We start from the raw sequence: 20,408 nt of genomic DNA on the forward strand, positions 1-20,408 counted from the left end.
TGACCGACCTTCACTCGTTCACAAGTCTGACCAGCTACGCTATGTCCATGGGCAGAATTGAACAACTGGCACTAGCCATGGCGCCCACTCGAATTAACAAAAAAAAAAGTTAAAATAACTTCATTTTATAAAAATTTTGAAAATTTATATTTCGGCCTTCTAATGAAAAATTCTAATGAAAAATTTCTACCTTTGCCCCTGGCAATGTCCCGTCAGGCCGAAGGAGTCCTATTAAGGGGCAAAGGGAGGGGGGGGGGGAGTGGCTAGGCCGTGGCTTACCCTGAACTAGTTGGAAAAAAAAATTTACAATAGAAAAATAAAAAAAATTAATTATTGAATGTATTTTTTGTTTTACTTAGGTTCAGTTTGACCTTACCCAAATTTGAGGTTGGATGAGGTTGGATTATTTGGTCTGTCCCTAAACAAAATCATGGCTCCGCCCCTGGTCCTATTTAAAACCAAACAAGTCCAACTTGAAACCTGGAGAATGGGTTGGACAAAGGGTCCGTTCTGAGAGTTATCTTATTAGTGAGATAATGTCTGTCCTTTTGCAAATATCTTGTAGATATTTCGTTATCCCGATAAAAAAATGTCCACTTCATGCCAAGGTTCTTTGCTAATCTCAATAACATTAATATGAACAATTCCAGTCCTTTATTCACCTACCATATTCTGTTTTAAGATGTGAAATTCTTAGTGTTCTTTGTGTTAATTGAAAGTAGTTCCAACATGCTAGATCAAACTTTACTTGCTTAGATTATGTTTGGAATAATAGAGCCGTTGTAGCATGGCTCTTTGGCACGCCAGTTAACAATAATAAGCTGTACTTGTTTATAAACAGTTAGCAGTGAAGGACATGAGACCGTGATGTATAATATAGGCAGGATTATATTAATTTTATAAAATGCACAAACCTATAGCGGTGAACACCCACAAATTAAAAAATTATATAGCCGGCAAAGTCACCTATGAACCAGTGGAAATCCCACGAATCAAACAAACATGTTCTGCATGAACTCAATGCCAATGTATCTTGTACCATGCATAGTTGGCAAACTCGGCGAATCGACTCAGGAATCGAACAAAAGGTGAATTCATGATCCAAGATTTAAACGAATCTCTTTCTCTTCGGGGATCTAGTTCTCCGATGACCTTGCCCAAACCTTTCTTTTTGTTTTTCTCTTAAGTGATCTATGTTGATAATTTATGATTGATGATCATTTGTGACGTGACCCGGCCGAGTCGCCAAGTCAACTCATTGACTTGGTAGCCCAGTCCGATGATCCTAGCCCAACCAACTGTTTGATAACTTTGATGCAATATTGTGTTCTTAATTTCAATAATGAATAGAATACTGTTCTATGCTCTCCATTGGAAAGATGATGAACACGAAGCCTTGTCCATCTTGAGACAAAGTTTCTCAGGAAAGTTATATGCCCCGTAGTAAAAGAGGGAAGAACATTTTGAAAATTTATTAAAAATGTCTTTTATAGTTTTTTTACTTTTTATTTTTAATTTTACTTCAAATTTTATTTTTCAATTAAGGGCATTTTAGTCATTTTAGCCATAACCAGGTTCGGCCCATGAAACACAAATCAAGTGAGAGAGAGATATGGATAGCGTTGTGTGCTCCTTTTAGCCTTCCACCCACGTGCAATGGGATAAAACTGTACAAGTCTTTTCAGTGGCTTTAAACCTCAAGTTTTAGCGATTGTGGACAAGAGAGGAAAAATAAGAGAAACTTTGACGCCTTTTCTTGAGAGTTTCCTTTTCAATGATTCAAAGTTGCCAGTGCTTTGTCTGTTTTGCTTGTATGATGGCTTTTTGGGTGAGCAAGAGCTGCGTCGGTATCAGCGATAGCAACGGTGCACCCTTCAGCTTAGATGCCGCGCTCTACCGCTTTAAGACACAAGAACATAACACCTACAGAAATCAAATTACAGACATGCCCTTAGTTCGACCAGCTATGTTATGTCTCTTGAGGTGCTCGTATGAGGGCTTTCGCGACCCACCCCTAGAGAGAGAAAGAGAGAGAGAGAGTTGTGGTAGTGGTGAATTTTTTAAAATTACTCTTTGAGTGGCAAGTAAGTCAAAAATTTTCTCACCCATGAAATTTTTTTGTGCAATAAACACAAAATGTATTGTATTGATGAACGAAACACTTAAGGTTTATTTGACAACAGTAACAGTATGTTATTGTTTCATACGCCTCTTAAAAAATTAGGTAAAAAATGTTACCATGAATCTACTTCATTTTTTATGAGATACAATGAGAACATATTGTTATCAGGCGGCCTTTTACGTCGTGTTTGGGTGAAACTTTTAAAGGTTTCTTTTTGATGTAAAACATCATTTTGCTTCTAAAATTGTTTTTGATGTGTATATTAATGGTGATAAAAAAAAACTTTGTGTGTTATAATTCAAACACATAAATCAGGTTTCAAAAATGTTTTAAAAAAATGAGGGGAGTGTTTAAATGATGCTCCCAAACACCCTTTTAGATTGTGTGAGTGATATCAAAACTGTGATTGTATAGTCTTCTCTATGCACCCAAACATAAAACCAAGTTTCTAAAAACTCAATAAAAACTTGCTTTTCATAGAAACAAACTTTTACAAAATTGGATTTATAAGGTTGTCATCTAAACGCCTATAAGTTGTTATAAAACATGGTATTTACATAACATTGTTTTCCACCTTCCAAAAGAAAAGAAAATCTATGCCCAAAAAATCAAAATCACTCCACAAACTTGAACTCAAGCTCTCTATAAAATTTTAACAATTGCCTATAAAAAAAAAAAGCGATTTCTTAAATCCTACAAGAATTACTATAGAAACTAGACTAAACAATGAGGCAAAACAAAGTCAGAAAGCATAGAAGAACTATTTTCCATAAAAAATGAGAATTTGCCTTTCTTGTTTACAACCTCCGGGTTTAGATAAGGAAGTCCATAGTCACATTTTTTTAGAAAAAAAAAAACATTAAAAACGAAAAAACACCTTTTTTTACTTTTTTTTTCATTTTTTCAATGGCAAACAGTTTTTATTTTTTATTTTTTATTTTTATTTGTTGCAAATCTAATTATCTTTTGATATTTGTGTTAGTTTCTCATTTATTTTATTTTTCCCTTATTTTTAGTTTTTTTTTAATTTTTAAAAATTTAGCTTATTTTTTATATTTTTTAAATTCACCGTATTATATCCGAAAATTGGACCAGATACTAATGCCTTCAAAAGGAAACCTGTATTACAAAAAACTACCAAAATGAGGCTTTCTGCAAAACTACCAAACTTATCCATGAATAAGACCAACTAAATACGGACACCTTCAAAAGGGAACCTGTATCACAAAAAACTGCCAAAATGAGGCTTTCTGCAAAACCACCAAAATCCTATCCGTGAAAATTTGAGCCTTTTTGCAAAGCCACCAAATAGATTTTGAAACCTTTACATCAACAATTTATGAAAGCGAGTTCCCAACTCATCTTCTGAAAGAATAAAGAAAAATAGCGGGGAAGAGGATAAAGATCTGGCTGAACCGGGTCGGGTGGGACCCGATGCGGAAGATCGGATCCTGCGTCGACGTGGCGAGGGTCCGGGACGGACCTCTCGGCCTCCGCCCTTTTGATTCTGTCCACCTTGGAAGATCTCGCCGCTGCCGAAACTTCTAGGCCTCCACTTGCTCCACGTCATCGTCCGACTGTGCACCATAATATCTTCCGCATCTTTACCACGCCCCCCTCCGACTTCCCCTAATTCCCGCACCCTTCCCTCTCCCCCCCACTAGATCTGGCACTCCACCGCCTCCCTCCCCGGCATTCTGCCTGTTTGTCTAATTTTTTTTCTCTCCCTGTCGCGGCTTCGCAAGATCGGGTTCAGGTTATTTCATCCCCCGGTTGGTTTTTGAGAGTCAGGGACATTCATCTACGTTTTTCTCTGTTTGTGTATCTGTTTCTCTGGCTCGGCGTTCTGAATTTGTTACAGTATGATATGTGAGTGAAGTGTGTTGTAGGTTTTTGTTTTCTTGGTTTTTGGTGGATATGAGAATGGATAACGAGAACTTCGTTTAGGGGGAGACTGACTGTGGTTGTGAGTTTCTGTTTTTTTTTTTTGTTTTGCAATCCTGAGGGAGATATTTTGTGTTTTCTCTTTGTCGTTTCAATTGGTTCTACATGTTTAATTGTGTGTCTGTGTGTGTGTGTTTTTTTTCCTTTTTTGGGTTCCGGCGATGTTGAATTCTTTAGACTTTTCTTTTCTTCGACAGTTGATGATTAGACGTCGTAGGAAGCAAGTCAAAGTTCTGTTGCTGTTTGTTCTCTGGATTGATTGTGGAAAGAAAGCATGATGATTTTTTGACTTTTTTTTTTTTTGGGTTTTGCGTCCGTCTTTTTCTTTCAAGAACTGTTTCTTGTTATCTCCTGTTTGGTTTCGTATTAAGACAGGCATTTTTCCGATGGTCAGTAGTTGATGTTTTGAGGGACAAAAATATCCTTGCAGAAATTAACTCATTTTTTTGGGTACAGGGAATTGGATTAATTTTTTTCCCCCATTTTATGGGCGGAGGTCTTGAAAATTTCGTCGTTTATGGGGTAGGATTAGAAGAGATGAGCTCTTGGATATTCATTTTTTGCCTGAGACGGAGTGGACAAGCCTGGTTGTGGAGATAACATCTCAGGTTTGAAGGGGAAGGAGTGAAGGAAGAAGGCAGTCTTTTAGTGTAATTAGAGGGGAAGGTCTCATATTGATGACAACGGGATGTGGGGAAACACTCGTCAGCTGCAACATAATTGCTTGCACGTTCAACTGAGTGTGTCCCTGGCTGTTGTACCTCCATGGGGAATGTTCGAGTGACTTTTGAGGAGTGTGGCCATGATGACCCCGCACAAACTAATCATGAGAAAGCAGAAGAATGTGAAGAAGGTAGGGGTGGTGTCATGGGGGAGGGTCAGGAGCTCTCCGAGGAGGATGAGTCCAGAATCAACGAGGTAACCCAAGTTACTAATGGGGCGCTTGGACTCTGTAATGGGAGTCTTCAGGGTCAGGAGGCCACTCAGCAACGAAACCAGCAAAGTCAGGGCCCGATAATCCGGTGGGAACGATTTCTTCCATTCAGATCCTTGAAAGTTCTGCTAGTTGAAAATGACGATTCAACACGACAAGTTGTGAGTGCTTTGCTTCGGAATTGCAGCTATGAAGGTAACTACTGTTTTATTATTTTGCTAGGAGAATGATAAGCTAAACATTATATATTTCAAGAACCTATAGCGTTGTATATATCAAGCTTCCTGAAGACAAGATATTATACACAGCAATGCAGTATTTTCTTTCCATGTATGGCAAGAAGGTTCAATTGTTCTTATCTTTGTTTACTTAGTCTACGTTCGTGATCTGTGAATGATATCTTTTCTATTGCATCATGAGTCACAAAAGCTAAAGAATTTGCCACCTGTAATAAACTGTTCTATTTGTTTCTTCTTTGCTGTAACTTTTTTTGGGGAAATCATCATTTATAACTATTCTACTGGTGAACATCTTGTTTGGCCGTGATTGACTGAACCACCCTTATCATCTATTTTTTATGGATCAAGAATTCATAAGTGTTAGTGTCTAAAAGGACAGGAGATTAACCACCTCTGGTGTCAAAAACCTTCTTCAAACTTTTTATTAGCAGGTCGACGGAATAGATTGTTATGCCTAATTTCCCTGCTGTAAATAGGTTGGTTACAGAAGGTGCAGATGGTGTCATGTGAAAGGTGCATAACTCTTCTAATTCTTTCTCTTTTGTTTGCAAGATGATGTTACAACAAGCTGTGGATTAGGCTGACCCGGTTCGTTATTGGACACTGGCAGACACTGGATGAAGCCCAAGTCTGTTAGAATATTCCAGTTCATATTATACGGGTGTTAGTTTGAGGATTGCAGTAGGTACTTATTATGGCAATGATATGTTCAGATGGACCATCTGGACTCCTTAAATTTCATCTGATTAAAAAGTATTTACACACGGACACCTTGTCTGATGCACCTTGGGAGAGGACAAGGTTAATTATAGAGAATTTGTTCTTCCTCTCAATGCTGGATTTGCATAGGCAATATTGCTAAGACAGTGTGTCCTGTGTTTCATTGTACAGGTGGACTAAAATAATATTTTGAAAACAATTCACATATTTTTTTATATTATAAGGGAAATTTGTTGCTATATATGGTAAGTGGCCCACCGTAGTTACATAACAAAGGAATATGTTGCAAAGTGCAAACATTAGTAGATTTTAGATTTCTCGTCCATGTCTAAGCAAGGATGTATCTGTGAACTGTATATACTGAAGCTATAAACAGGAAATTTAACAGATAATGACTCCAATTACTTTCTCCATCCCTCTTACTTTAACACACATAGTCACCTGTGTCACATGGGTGCAGGTGTGGCAAATTTCAAAAGATCTTGGTTGCGCTTATGGCAAGGACATATATATATATATATATATATATATATATATATATATATACATTTGTCCACTGTTAATTCTCAATCACAATCAGTAGGAGAAAAAATATCATAGGGTACTGTATAATCGCATGCACTAAAAAAGAAAAGAAGAGAAAGCAACAGGCAGTCACCAGCGAAAATGTTATATTTCAAAACTTTCAACTGCAATTAAACACAGAGTGCAGCTATGTCAGCTTCCTAGTTAAATCCTCCAAACTTGCTAGTAAATCCTAGTACTTGATTGGATCAACTGAATGAGTAGAGAATCATGATTGATATGTGAATGTTGATGATTGATTTGCATGCATATTAGACTGAATATAAAATAACATATGCATATAGTATGATATCATGAGTACAAGTTGAGCTCAACTCCTCCATCACAACCTGTGCCTTAGACTGCATTGTAGAGTGGTAATTGCATAGGATGGTTGTTTGCTGACTGCAATGGAGAATGCTCTTTATGTTCAGGATATATGTGCCTGTATATATGAACTGAATCCATTTTAAAAGAATAAAAAATCTTAGTTAAGTTGTGGCAAAATGAATACACTTAGGTAATAACTGAACCTAGTATACACATAAAAAATTAGGAGCACGTGTCCCAGCATAGAATTTAGTAAGAATGGGTATTGATGGCGACGAATAGAATTGAATGCTTGAATGATGATTGACAAGGTACTATGTTTGTGTTAGGCTTGATTGGGGTCCCATCTGACCACTGCGGTTTCCAAGTGTTATGATTGGTTTGATCCATTGTGTATGAATGAATGTGCTGGTTTTGGCTCTTATACTGTGTTATGCTGACATGAATGACAGAATAAATGCTTGTACGTTCTTGGCCCAACACTAAAAATTTAACAATGTACCAAATGTGTTTGCCCAGTTGGATGGGGCATTCCACATGGGTCTGCCCTATCTTTTCTGTTGGCTAGCTTACTCGGAGGGTAGGCAGCCTTTCCAACCTGGGTGTCCTAGGAAAGTCCAAGCAACTTTACTTGTGGACAAGTTCTCGGTAGCTGATAGAATGTTTCGTCGCTATAGTTTGTCTAGATCCATAGTGTTTTGGACCATCGCAAGCCATTTCTTTCGACCATGGAGTCACCCATGGTATGCATGCACCTGTGTTTGTGCCCACAAGGCCTATAAATCAAAAAATAGAAATGTGAAAGGGTTGTAATGTCAGAGGACTAAAAACTGACAAGACCACTTAGTTTAAAAAATTTAAAGCCTTAAAAATATAATGCATCTAACTACATCTTGTGATTACAACTTAAGGGGTAGATATATTAAAATACTTAGATGAGTGTGTATTACATTCCATGACACAAGATGTGTGTGTTTTGAGTGGTACAGGGTAACTGAAATGGTAAATGTGCTTGATTGAATGGCTCATACCAAAATGTGTTAATCAAATGAATGATTCATTGGACGCAGAGTGATTGAGTGTAACATAATGGAATGAATGATTGTTTGAATCCATAATGATCAAGCATATTGTAATCATGTAATCGAATCAATGATCGAAGGTGATCAAGTGTATTGTAACAAGTAATGGTTGATCAACTGCATAATAATCGAGCATATCGTAATCGAATGAATGCTTGATCAAATGCATTGCAAGTGAGCGTACCATGATAGAATGAATGAGTGATTGAATGTATGATGATTGAACAAATGATGAATCCAATCGTCAAATGTGTGGTAGCTTGTCATCCTGTGGAATTGTATGATACCTGCAAATTTCCTTTGGAAACTGCAACTTATGATAGGTAGGTGATAAGAATCCCTAATGTAATATACATTACATAAGAATCTTTTATTATGCTGGGTGGTGTAGTGCTTTGCAATATAATTTAATGCACATTTTGTACTAGGTTGGGTAATTTGGCTAGTTAATTGTGAATGCTCAGCCTTCTATTATTATTTTATTTTCAGGCTCGAGTAGGCTTGGGTAGTAGGCAGGTTGGAAGGCATAGCTCACATCCCACTTAGAAGGATTGTTTAGTGCGATGGCACATCAGTTCTGATGATGTCTACTTGTTTCTGGTTTTGTGGTCTTGTTTTCTTTTTTTTTGTTTCTTTTTTTTTAAATGTGTAATTCGTCCATACATCTACCTTGCATACTATAAAGTATAAGCATTTCTATACATATATGTTCTATATATAGAAAAAATGAATGGCCTCAAATGGTGTCCAATGTTTTATCTGAATTGATTGGGTATTTGTCACATCAACAAGTTTCTGCCAGCTGTGTTCTAGTGTATTGAAGGAAAAAAAAAATTGAGTGAAAATTTGGGGTGTGATGGTATGGTGAAAGTCTTGGTTTGGATGTGAGCAATTGTATATCTAATTACCTTAGACTACCCAAGCATATGTATCGTGAGTCCATGTCCAAGCATTATTTTATACTGCTGAATTCAGTAGTTGATTTTCCATATCAGAAATGTATATCTACACGAATCCTAATGGGAATATGTGATATGTCATACTAATATTAGCACTGTTGAAACATCGATGCTTATGCAGCTCCACTAGAAGGTGGCAGAGGTTGAACTGACAAAATGGTGACGACATATCTAATGAAAATGAAGGAGTAGCTCTTGCACTTTGTCAAGGTGTGCGAGTGCAAGCTAGCCTCAATCAACAACTTGGAAGCATGAAAGGCACCGGACTAGACAGTGGAGGGATGCTGAAAGCAGTGCATCCACAAGCTCTTATTGCCCAGTCATGGAAATGTTAATTGAATGAGGAATGAATATGGGTGTAGCCGAAATTATACTGATGCACATCATGATACATATTCTAAGCATCAGTTATGTATTTGCAATGTGATGCACCTGTGTTAAATTGATGGATGAAACACCAATGAAGGGGTAAGAGATATGGCAGACTGGCTAGCACTGGGTAGTCAAAGGTCAGTCCTGTTCGATTTGAAGCAAATACCCCATTTCAAAGAATTGAATCATCTAGGCGAGATTGGGCCTGGGAATAGCTTGACCAAAATGCACATGCAAATCAACAAAAACAATGTTTTAGCCCTCCAAATATTGATCATGTTGGGGCAGGACACGGTGGGAAATGGAAGGGGGCCAGAACGAGCCAAGAACCATGGGTAAATAAGGTGTACAATCAAGCGTGGAACTACTGCTGATGACATATAAGCAATTCACAACAATGAGGCCACCTCCATTTACTGATCTAGGTAGTTTTGATATTGCAAAAGATGGGAACCGTAAAGAGAAGCAGATTTTTGAAGAACTTAGCATTCCAAAAGAAAGCAAGGTAAATGCTAGTTGGGATGTACCATCTCATGGGTGAACCAACCATAAATTATGAGGACCAAAGTTGAGGGAGTGCTCTTCAGCATATACTTTATGGTTCATGCAAGAGAATTGAAGATGCAAGAAAGTCCTCGAACTTCAACAAAACAATTTGCCCACATGTTTATAACACATGAAGTACGGGCCGACAAGTTGGTTTGCATTTTGCTGGATGAGCTGCGAAGCAGAGTGATATGCAATAGGTCTCGTGACTTTGATGATGCCACTACAATGGCGTCGGGAATAGAGAAAGATTTGGCCCAAATTCATGTAATCAGTATCTACCAAATATTGATGTAATGATCGATGAACATCACTTGCCTGCACAGTTAGATGTCATGAAGTTAAAGTGGTTTTGATGTAATACTTGAGATGGATTGGCCCTATGTGCATCATGCACGCATAGACTACAGGAAGAAGCATATGTGATTATTGTCCCAAACAGCATAACCTACAAAATATTAAGCTGGAAGGATCAATTGAACCAATAAAATTGTAATTGCCTTGGAAGACCAGCATTTTATGAATAAAGGAAGTATAGCATTTTTGGTCAACAACGTTGCAGATGAATGTAGAACATTGGAAGTCAAAAACATGAAAATTTAATGAATATCCAGATGTGTTTCTCAAGAAACATCTTGAACTACTCCAATGTAAGAAGTGGGATTTAGAATAAATTTGTCAAACTGCTCCTATATTTAAGGGACCCTGTCGAATGGCTGATGGCTCCAACTGAGTATGGGGAATTGGGGGAAGAAAAGGCAGAACAAGTGATGAACATACTTAAAAATAATAAGATTACAAGAGCCAAATCAGATAACCTTCATATAATAGAAACACTAATAGACTAGGTAACGATTAAAAAAAATAGACCCTAAATTTTGGACTTTGTCAAAATTGACCAAGTCCAATAATTGGATAGATTCAATGGTTTAAAACTTTGCACAACTTGAGAAAGAATGTTAAGGGATGAGCATATGTTTATATTGGTTGTTTATTACTGTTTGGATCTGGATATGTTTGGTATAATGTATACATGTTTATTTTAATGTATATCAGCACTTGTAAATATTTGTTGTAAGGGTATTTATGTATTTTTCTGATAGGATGACACTCTATTTATTAATGGATATACCTAATATATTAGATGATTGGGATGTCTGACTTTTGGCTTCATTCTCTTTCTGCTTGATATTTCTATTGTGAGCAGTTTTGGAGAACTCTAGTATATGAGACCTAGTAGTTCCTTAATAGGTCACGTGACTTTGATGATGCCACTACAATGGCTTCATTCTCTTTTCTCCTCTCTCTCCTTTTTCCTTTCCCCACTCTCTTTTCCTTTCCCTCCCATTTTTACATGCTCCCTCTCCATCTTTTTCTGTCACAACTCTTTCTCTCTCTCTCTAAAAAGAACGACCAAAATGCCCTGTTATCCTTTAAGAAGGACGACAAGGTCTGCCAGCATCTTACAAATGAAAACTTTTGTTTTATTTAACGTAAATTTTTAAAATAGACTAAAGTAACTTTTGAATAAAATTATATATATATATATATATATATATATATACACAAAAATTAAGGTTTTAAACAAAGAAAACAATATAGAAAGTTATATTAAAGAAAACTAAGTCACCAGAAAAATTGCCAATTGCTGGAAAAACTTGCTAGAAAATCTTGCTGAATAGATGGAGTTAGCCCATAGAGAATATGACTAGCCCTTTAATGTCTATCAAGGACTGTTGATTTTAATTGTACATATGTGATGACTTGAAAGCCTATTTAATTGATAAAAATGAACTTGGTCAATTTTGACTGGGTCTAGAAAAAGGATACAACCATGGGTGTGTTGACTGCACTTTACACCGGTTTGATCGTGTTTGGATCTTGTCCAAGGGCATAACCGTACCAGTGCTGTCAAGGCGCCAGGCAGCACCTAGCGCCTAGGTGGGCCTAGGCAGAAAAGGCGACCAATTTTTTTTAAAAAAGAAAATTTAGTTATATTAATATGTCAAGTTACATATTACAGTGTAATATATATTTACGTATTACAGCATCACAGTATACATATTACTAAAGCAGTATATAACAATATAATACATATTACATATTACAAGTTCAGTATAAATTATACACTCACCCTTGCACCCAAATTTTTTGGGATACGCCGCACCGGCACCTGCATTTGCACCGGCACCGGCACCCGCACTCATGTGACATAGTTTCTTTCTTCTGACATCCCTTCCTTGCTCTTCGTCTCATTTCCCAAATCCCCTACTCACCCCCCATTCGAGCTCTGCAAGACACCACCATCATTTTCCATCAGTCCCCATTGATTGCAGATGCCACCACTGTCACTGCTGGATGCTATGCGTTCCATTCTCTCAGAACCCGATTTCACCATTTTCATACCCTGGCTTTTTGCTCACCCCCAGTCTTCGCTCCCCGAAACCCTTGCTCCATACTCCCTCCCCATGGGCGCTCATGGTTTCCACGACTGCCCACCACCAGATGCTTTCACCACTACCCCTAGATGCTTTCACCACCACAGGCGGATTCTCAGCCCATCCCCATGTTCTGTATTTAAAGGCTATACGATCTTCAGAACCAAATTAAATAGATAAATCATGAAGAACAAAATAATTCATACAGATTCCCAATACACAGGATATTTGTTTGGCACATTTCCTTGATTTGTATCAGTTGGCACTTATATGAATCAAAAATTCAGGTTCTGTTATGCAATCGGCAGGCAACGGTGACCGAGCATCTGTAGTCGTGATATTGGTGTTCGGCGTTCCTCTGCACTAAGGGGAAATGGGGGGAGGGTTACAGGGAGAGCTCGGACTGGGGTTGAGAAAGGGATGCAGGGAATGAGACGGGAGAGAGAAATGTGCAGAGGTTGGGATTAATCATAGCCGCTTGTTCTCTTTTGTGTCAACAGCTCAGATGAGCAGACGCAAGCTGCTCGGCATATATATATATATATATATATGTATGTATATATATATATATATGTATATATATATATATATATTATATGTATATACCTCCCACTCATGTTTTTTAAAAATTCTCACACTTGCACCTGCACTCAGCAGCCATCTTTAATCCCTTCATTTTCTTTTCTTTTCCATTCTTTATAATCCTTTCTTGTCCATCCATCCAAGCATAGTGTAACGTCAAACATTATAAAAAGATATTTTTATGAATAGAATTGTTAGGTTCCTTACTTTTTTAGAAATACATACTACTTGTGTACTAGCCTATTTTTAGGGATGAGTTGTTCTCTAGCTGTCTTTGGTCTTCTCAATTAGATGTCATTATTACTCTTAAAGTGCATGCTCTAAGTGCTTACTTTTCTGCCTTTCTTATTTAGGTTGAACATTTGTTTCTTTTTGTTGTTTAATTTGTTGATTTACCTTAAGTTGATTTTCTCTTTTCATGTTTCTGCAGTTACTGCAGCTGAAAATGGCCTGCAAGCCTGGAGAATTCTTGTGGATTTGCGAAATCACATTGACCTTGTCTTGACTGAAGTAGTCATGCCTTGTTTATCTGGTATTGGTCTTCTTTGCAAGATAATGAACCACAAAACTTGCAAGACCATTCCAGTAATCAGTGAGTATTTTTCTATACTCTTGCGAAATGTTTTTCTGCAATCAATTCTTCATGTTCTGCATATTTCTCTACATTGATACTTTTAACTGCTACACCTGATGAGTTGTTTGTGCAGTGATGTCTTCTCATGATTCCATGGGTTTAGTATTTAAATGTTTGTCAAAAGGTGCAGTCGACTTTCTGGTTAAGCCTATTCGCAAGAATGAGCTTAAAAACCTTTGGCAGCATGTGTGGAGGAGATGCCATAGTGTGAGTAGTTTTTTATTCAACATTTCATCACATGGATATATCAGCTTAAATTTGACTGCACAGGGATTCTTTTTCCATGGAAAAATATTTTACCTAAACTATTTGTTCGGGACATTGCTGTCTATGCGAAGCCAACAAAGGCATTCATGTTACTTCTTGTCTGTTCTAGATAAATTCTATAATTAATTTTATCTGATTGACTTATTATTAGTTATTTTATCTTGCTATATACGAAGTTATTAAATACTATATTTCCAGCATTACCTTTTTGGAATTTTTTTCTCTACTTTTGACTCTTTACCTTGCATCCTGACTTGAAGTTCCTTAACATTAATGTGTTCCTTTCATAGTCTAGTGGTAGTGGAAGCGAAAGTGGTGTACGAACACAAAAGTCTGCAGATTCAAAAAGTGCTGAGGATTCCGACAACAATGGTAATAGTAACAGCAATGAGGACAATGGAAGCACTGGACTCCATATCGGGGATGGAAGTGATAATGGCAGTGGAACTCAGGTTTCTTGCTATCTTATCATGTATAATTCATCGTCTTATTTTGACCTGGTATCTTATTTCAGGCTGTGAGCTGATAAAGAGGGTTACATACGTGTTATAGGTGTAGCAAATATGTTCTTTTCTGAATTAGGGACAAACAGATTAAAGCTATGCTATTTAAGGATATTTCTTGGATAAATTTATGCTTATCCTGTATGTGAAATTTTACCTTATTTCTTATTCTAGATTTGCATATTATGCACTGCCTCAGACAGTGATCAGGTGCAGGGTGGACCATGTCGAGTGCAGTCAATGCACCAGAGGCCGAACCCATTCAATTTTGGACATGGTGGAACTTGACCGGGTTCAAAATCACCCAAATTTTAGGTTTCTTTTTGAAGAAAAGCCTATGCATCTATGCTGGCTTTTGGCCTGTTTTCCCAGCATCTTCTACACTTTGAGTAAGGGTGGGCATCGGGCCGGTGAGCCTGGCCCGATAGCCCGGGTCTCGGCCCGGGCCCATTTAAACTTAAAAAATAATTTTTAATTATAAAATAAAATTTTAAAATATAAAGTATATTTATTAATAATAAATATATATTATTAAAACAAAAAAATTAAAAAAATAATTTTTTAATCTAAACGGGCCGGGCCGGCCCGACGCCCAGGCCTAACTTTGAGCCGGTGCTTCCTTTTACTGTTGTGCTTGTACACTTCTCCTCCTTAGTGTTTTCAGTTCTTTCTTTCTTTCTCTCTCTCTCTCTCTCTCTCTCTCTATCTATATATATATATATATATATATATATATATATATATATATATATATGACACACAACACACACACGCACACATGGCCGTGTCCCTGTATGTAAGTTTTTTGAAAGTACACCCCACCCATACCGGCACCCTTACCAGTACCCTTACCGGTATCATACCTATACCTATGTGGCATATGGTGCCACTTTGCCTTTAGATCTGCAAAAGTTCATGATGTTTCAGGACTTCTTTTCCTTTGATGCCTTTAGGAATTAGGAGTACGTCAATGCAATGTTGTAAAAGGTGTAGCATAACGCGTATCCGTCGGGCCGACCTATATGCCGTATTGTAACGTAGTGCAAACATAGCGTAGCATATCGTAAAATTAATTTTTTTAATTTGAAAAATCAGAAAAAATAGAGAAAAATCATTAAAAATCTGAAAAAATAAACAAAAAATCGAAAATAAAAAAAAATGTGTTCAAATATAAAAAAGATCATCATACATAATGAACATTCATGTGTATCAACAACACATAAAAATAAGAATTCAGAGAATCAAAATAACATAATAAGCATCCATCACAATTTAAGCTTGAAAATTTTATAGAATCGTAGGACTTAAGAGTCTTAGGACTTAGATTACATCACAATTTCATAAATTCAAAACATATAGTTATCATCTTTCATGATTCAACGATAATATCTCCCCAAATCGATGAATCCTCGGTTATTTTTTATGAAAATGAGCAAAATCTCTCCCTCCCACGTCTCTTGGAGTCTTTAAATACAAGAAGAGAGAGAGAGGGAGGAGTGTTTAAACTTTAAAAAATAAAAATTTTTATGTTTTTTCCCCGTATCATATGATACGGGGGTGTACGATGATACAGGCGATACGCTTACGATACACGAGCGTATCGTGTATCGTAAGCGTACGGTATAAGTTTTCTAAACCTATATGATACGTATCGTACGATACAAATAACATTGCGTCAATGTGCAGCAAGATTATAGCTATTTCTTGTTCTGATGTGATAATGGAACAAAGTTATCAACTGACATGTTTATGGATCCTCGACCTTTTCTGGTGTTAAAGAAACTCTTTTACCATGTTTTCAATGATTTTAAGCCATATACAGATCTAGCTAGTCTGTAGGCATATTTTCCTGGATCTGCGTGAGAAGATACCAAAGGTTGCTCCATGGAGACTTCTTCCTTCAAAGCTTCCATGTGAAAGGCATGTCTAACATCTAGTTGAAATAAAGGTCAATCAAAAGAAAGTGTCAAAAGGTAAAATGATTCTACGAGTTTCAACTGGACTAAATGTACTTTCTTATAGAACCATTTGCATCCAATAATACTTTTGTGTTGTGTTCTTTCAACAATTCCCCATGTATTATTTTGGTGCATTGCATTAATTTCCTCACTTATGTAAACCCAAGAGGTTTTGTAAACATGTTTTGAAGTTGCTCTGATGACCATTTGAATTCTATCAATATATTTCCTTTCTTTACATAATTTGGGACAAAGTGGAAGTCGATTTCTGTGTACTTTGTTTTGGAGTGGAAAACCGGGCATCATGGCCGATACAGAGCTCTAATGTTATCACACCACAAGGTTGGAGCTTTAACAGGCATGAAGTCTAGTTCCTTAAGCAGAGGTTGCAGCCACAGAAGTTTAGCAATAACTCCATCAACAGCTTTGTACTCCACTTATGTGCTAGAGCAACCTACGGCCCTTTGTTTCTTTGACCCCTGAGATATGACATTGCAGCCCATAAAAGTAACAAACCCGTTACTCAGCTTACAATCTTCAATATTACCGGCCTAGTTGGTGTTAACATAGCCCTCTAACTCAAGTTGACTGGTTCTCTTTCAAAACTAAGGCAATAGTGTAATGTTTCAAACCAGTAATCAAGTTCATATTTTTTGTCCCTCCAGCCACTTCGATTTTCAACAAGGCTTACAATTATTGAAGCCAATTTTACCATTTTTGGTATCATAACACCTAACCCGTTTTGGGTTTCCAAGTAACCAAGAAATGCACAGGCAATTGCCTTCTCTTTTATCATCAAAATAGCATTTTCATCTAAAAATTTTTAAGCCTTAGGTAATCAGGTAATATCTGAAAAGCTTTTCAGATAGTCATATTCTACCGTGAACGTGAAGGTATTCTATTGATAAGATAAACTTATGTGAGGGTGGTTGACTCAGACCTGCTTGCCCAACAGTATGCAATGTTATTTATCTTAAGATTCAGAATAACCAATAAGCAACTAAGTTTGGGATAAATGTCTCTCATCTTTACCTATGGGATGTCATCTCAAGTAGCTATATGTTACTTAGTTTACTGGCTTTGACTGCAACCTTTTTATTGTGCCAGTCAATTGCAGAAAGAGTGCCAAAAATCATGCCAAAAGATGGTGCTGTTGCCGAAGTCAAACTCATTTCCAAACTACTTTTTTAAGATCAATTTACTTATATGTCTCTTACTTTTGACAAAACTTAATTCATCCAAAAATAAACTTTAGGTTGGTCCTTACAATCTTGGATCAATTGATAGATTTGATTTTCTGTTCTTTTCTCACTTGTGATGTTTTTATTAGATTTAGATGAGAATGTTGCATGCAGGTAAGTCACAAAACCAAAGGATACTTATATTAACCTAGACTTCGTCGGGGTAAAATGATAATTTTAGAAATGGCTCAAGTAGCTTCACACTGCCTTAGGCATGTGGAAGGGAGAGTTGAGAATAATTCAAACCTCAAATGAGGAGTGACCTCAGGAGCACGTAAAGAATTAACTAATTTGATTTTTCATACTTATAAATAGTAATGACTTACATTCGTAACTGGAGGTAGAGGCGCCTTTATTATATGTTTAAGATGAGGGTGGCTTTTCTTGAAACTAGTTTCTGAATACATAATTCAAAACTTTGTAACAAAGCCTGTTCTATTTTAAGTTCAGTTCTTTCATATACATTGATTCTTGACATCTGGTGGACAGAACTCCTGGACAAAACGAGCTGCTGAAGTTGATAGCCCACCTCTGGTATCTCCTTGGGACAAAGTTGCTGATCCCCATGACAGTACATGTGCACAAGTGATTATTCCAAAGCAGGAAGCATTCTTGATGCCCGAATCAGCTACTGATGATCTTAAAAGACAAAACAAACTTTCCATTGGTAATGCTTCACTTACACAGAATGTTGAGTTTTATTAATTTCCTCAAGCATTGCAGCGTTTATACAACTCTGTTTGCATGGATAGATGATCCAGAGGGTAAAGAATTGGACGTTGCTGCCCTTGATAGGCCTTCACATAGCAACTGTCATACTGCTGAGAAATTTTGCATGGGCCAACCACCAGTTCTGCATGATGGTCCTTCCAGAGACATTCAGGAATTTGAAGACAAACATGTGCCAAAGGCAGTCATAGAAACTCAAAGTGATAATGTCTCTACAAAGCCAAATACTCAGGCTGCCAATATAGATGTTGCCGTTGCAGGTGGTATTAACACTGAAATGGAAACAGTTACAGATGATGTTCCCATCACCGAGAAAACATTTTCTGACTCTAAAGACCCGCCATTCCTCGGATTAAGTCTTAAGCGTCTGCGGTCAACAGTAGATGGTAGGGTTGAGGCAAATGATGAAAGAAAGGTCCTCAGGCATTCTGGTTTTTCTGCATTCTCAAGGTTCAGACCAAACCTGAGATTCTTCTGCTTATATTTTTCTTTTTTATCGTTCTGAACTTTCTCTGTGAGGCCATGAATTTACTATTTTGTTATTTGGCACAGGTATAATACGGCTAGTACTCAAGGTCCAACAGGATATATGGATAGTTGTTCTGTTCCACTTGATCAGAGCTCTGAGGCAGAGAAAAAGAACATTCCTGTGCCCAACAATCCTTTGAATGCCAACCAAGTTTCTAATACCAGTAGCAACGAGCAAGACATGGGTTCATCCACCAAGAATGTCTTCTCAAAACCTTTGAATATCAAGGACAAGTCAGTACCCATGTCTACCACCAGGGGCCATCATGTCTCTGCTTTTCAACCAGTTCAATACTGCCATTCACCTCAAGTTTTGCTGCATGAAAAGGCCATTGATGCAGCGATGCATCATCCAAAAGAGGGCTCTCAGATCCAAGTCCACCAACATCACCACCACCAACACCACCACCACCATCACCACCAGCATGCTGTGATGCCACAGCATCAGAAAAATGACCATCCTGACCAGGAAGAGCTGTCAAAGATGACAGTAGCTGTAGCACCACCATGTGGATCATCAAATGTTCTGGTAACCAATGGACACTGCATGAACAGCAGCATGAATGGTAGCAGATCTGGGAGTAACCATGGGAGCAATGGGCTGACAAACACTGGTGTGACAAATGGTGAAAGTGATACTGGGGCAGTCGGAAAGGGAAGTAATGGCGGAGGAAGTGGCAGTGGCAGTGGGGTGGATCAAGCTCGTTCTGCACAGCGTGAGGCAGCACTTACAAAATTCCGGCAGAAGAGGAAAGAGAGATGTTTTGAGAAGAAGGTAGCTGACTGCGATTTCTGAGTCTAATTTTTTTTTTAATATGCATGTGGCAGTAAGCAACATTATGGTAAGTTGCAGGTGCGTTATCAAAGCCGGAAGAGACTTGCGGAACAACGTCCTCGAGTGCGTGGGCAATTTGTTCGACAGATGGTATATGATAATTCAACTCCTCAAGAAGATGACTGAATTGTAGCTTTATGTATTATAGTAATGGTTAGTGAGCTTTTGTCTTTGAACTATGTGAACTTAATCATGTACTCAGCTTCAACTCTCCTTGGCGATTTGTTGAACCTCACCCCACTGAATGGGATCGTCTGTCTCGTGTCTAATAAAGCACCAGAACCGGTCTCTCTCTCTCTCTCTCTCTCTCTCTCTCTCTCTCTCTCTCTCCCTTACATAGACATGCAACCGTTATTATGTGCACCAGCCGCCAGGGGTCCTAAGGACACCCCAATATGGTTGGCTGTTGGGAATTCATGTTCAAGCTTGTTTCGTTTGGCTTAATATGAGCTTGCTATGCTGATCCAACGTGTTTTTCCATGGAACCAAATGGGTATTGCTGGCTATATCACATGGGTGCTTTGATTTAGAAGTTATACCCGCATCGATGCGAAGCGAGTGTGGGAATGGACTCGGGTGTGGCTTTGACATGCACCCGAGCATAGCCGACACGAATCATGTGTGGGGCTAGCCACACCTGGTCAAATTTCACATTTTTGGACATTCACCTGACTCATGTCAAAACACCAGTTCGTTGCGGTCAAACCCCGTCGGGTCTATTTGCATTATGTTTTTTGTTTTTTTGATCACTGTTAAAAACGAGGCATCAATAATTTAGGGCTTCAATCAACTCCACTGACTGAAGCCCCTTCACCACTTTTTTCCTTCCGCCTGGGTACTTTTCTCTTTCTGGTGACCTTCAGCAGCTTCCGGCTACTATG

The 20,408-nt window shown here is 37.8% G+C and overlaps 1 protein-coding gene across 3 annotated transcripts; it reads left to right on the top strand.

Moving 5' to 3' along the window:
* The first annotated feature begins 3,723 nt into the window (after window positions 1-3,723).
* On the top strand, window positions 3,724-19,823 carry LOC116254834 (two-component response regulator-like PRR73). Of its 3 annotated transcripts, none has more exons than XM_031630436.2 (9): window positions 3,724-3,878; window positions 4,523-5,195; window positions 13,263-13,424; window positions 13,540-13,673; window positions 14,024-14,185; window positions 17,925-18,102; window positions 18,188-18,614; window positions 18,717-19,467; window positions 19,546-19,823. In XM_031630436.2, exons 2-9 carry the CDS (start codon window positions 4,832-4,834, stop codon window positions 19,651-19,653), a joined length of 2,286 nt encoding a protein of 761 aa, XP_031486296.1. In that variant the 5' UTR covers window positions 3,724-3,878; window positions 4,523-4,831; the 3' UTR covers window positions 19,654-19,823. The 3 variants fall into 3 exon arrangements, with proteins under 3 accessions (XP_031486296.1, XP_031486298.1, XP_031486297.1); XM_031630438.2 differs by having other exon boundaries at window positions 3,758-3,894; XM_031630437.2 differs by having other exon boundaries at window positions 3,853-3,991.
* Window positions 19,824-20,408: the final 585 nt, after the last annotated feature.

This window comes from Nymphaea colorata, chromosome 5, assembly GCF_008831285.2.
Source record: "Nymphaea colorata isolate Beijing-Zhang1983 chromosome 5, ASM883128v2, whole genome shotgun sequence".
Classification (NCBI taxonomy): Eukaryota; Viridiplantae; Streptophyta; class Magnoliopsida; order Nymphaeales; family Nymphaeaceae; genus Nymphaea; species Nymphaea colorata.

Bases quoted from the DNA above. Each gene is read 5' to 3' on its own strand.
- LOC116254834 (XM_031630436.2), top strand. From the start codon at position 4,832: ATGGGGAATGTTCGAGTGACTTTTGAGGAGTGTGGCCATGATGACCCC. The intron at 5,196-13,262 runs GTAACTACTGTT...ATGTTTCTGCAG, and splicing joins TCGGAATTGCAGCTATGAAG to TTACTGCAGCTGAAAATGGC. The intron at 14,186-17,924 runs GTTTCTTGCTAT...TCTGGTGGACAG, and splicing joins ATAATGGCAGTGGAACTCAG to AACTCCTGGACAAAACGAGC.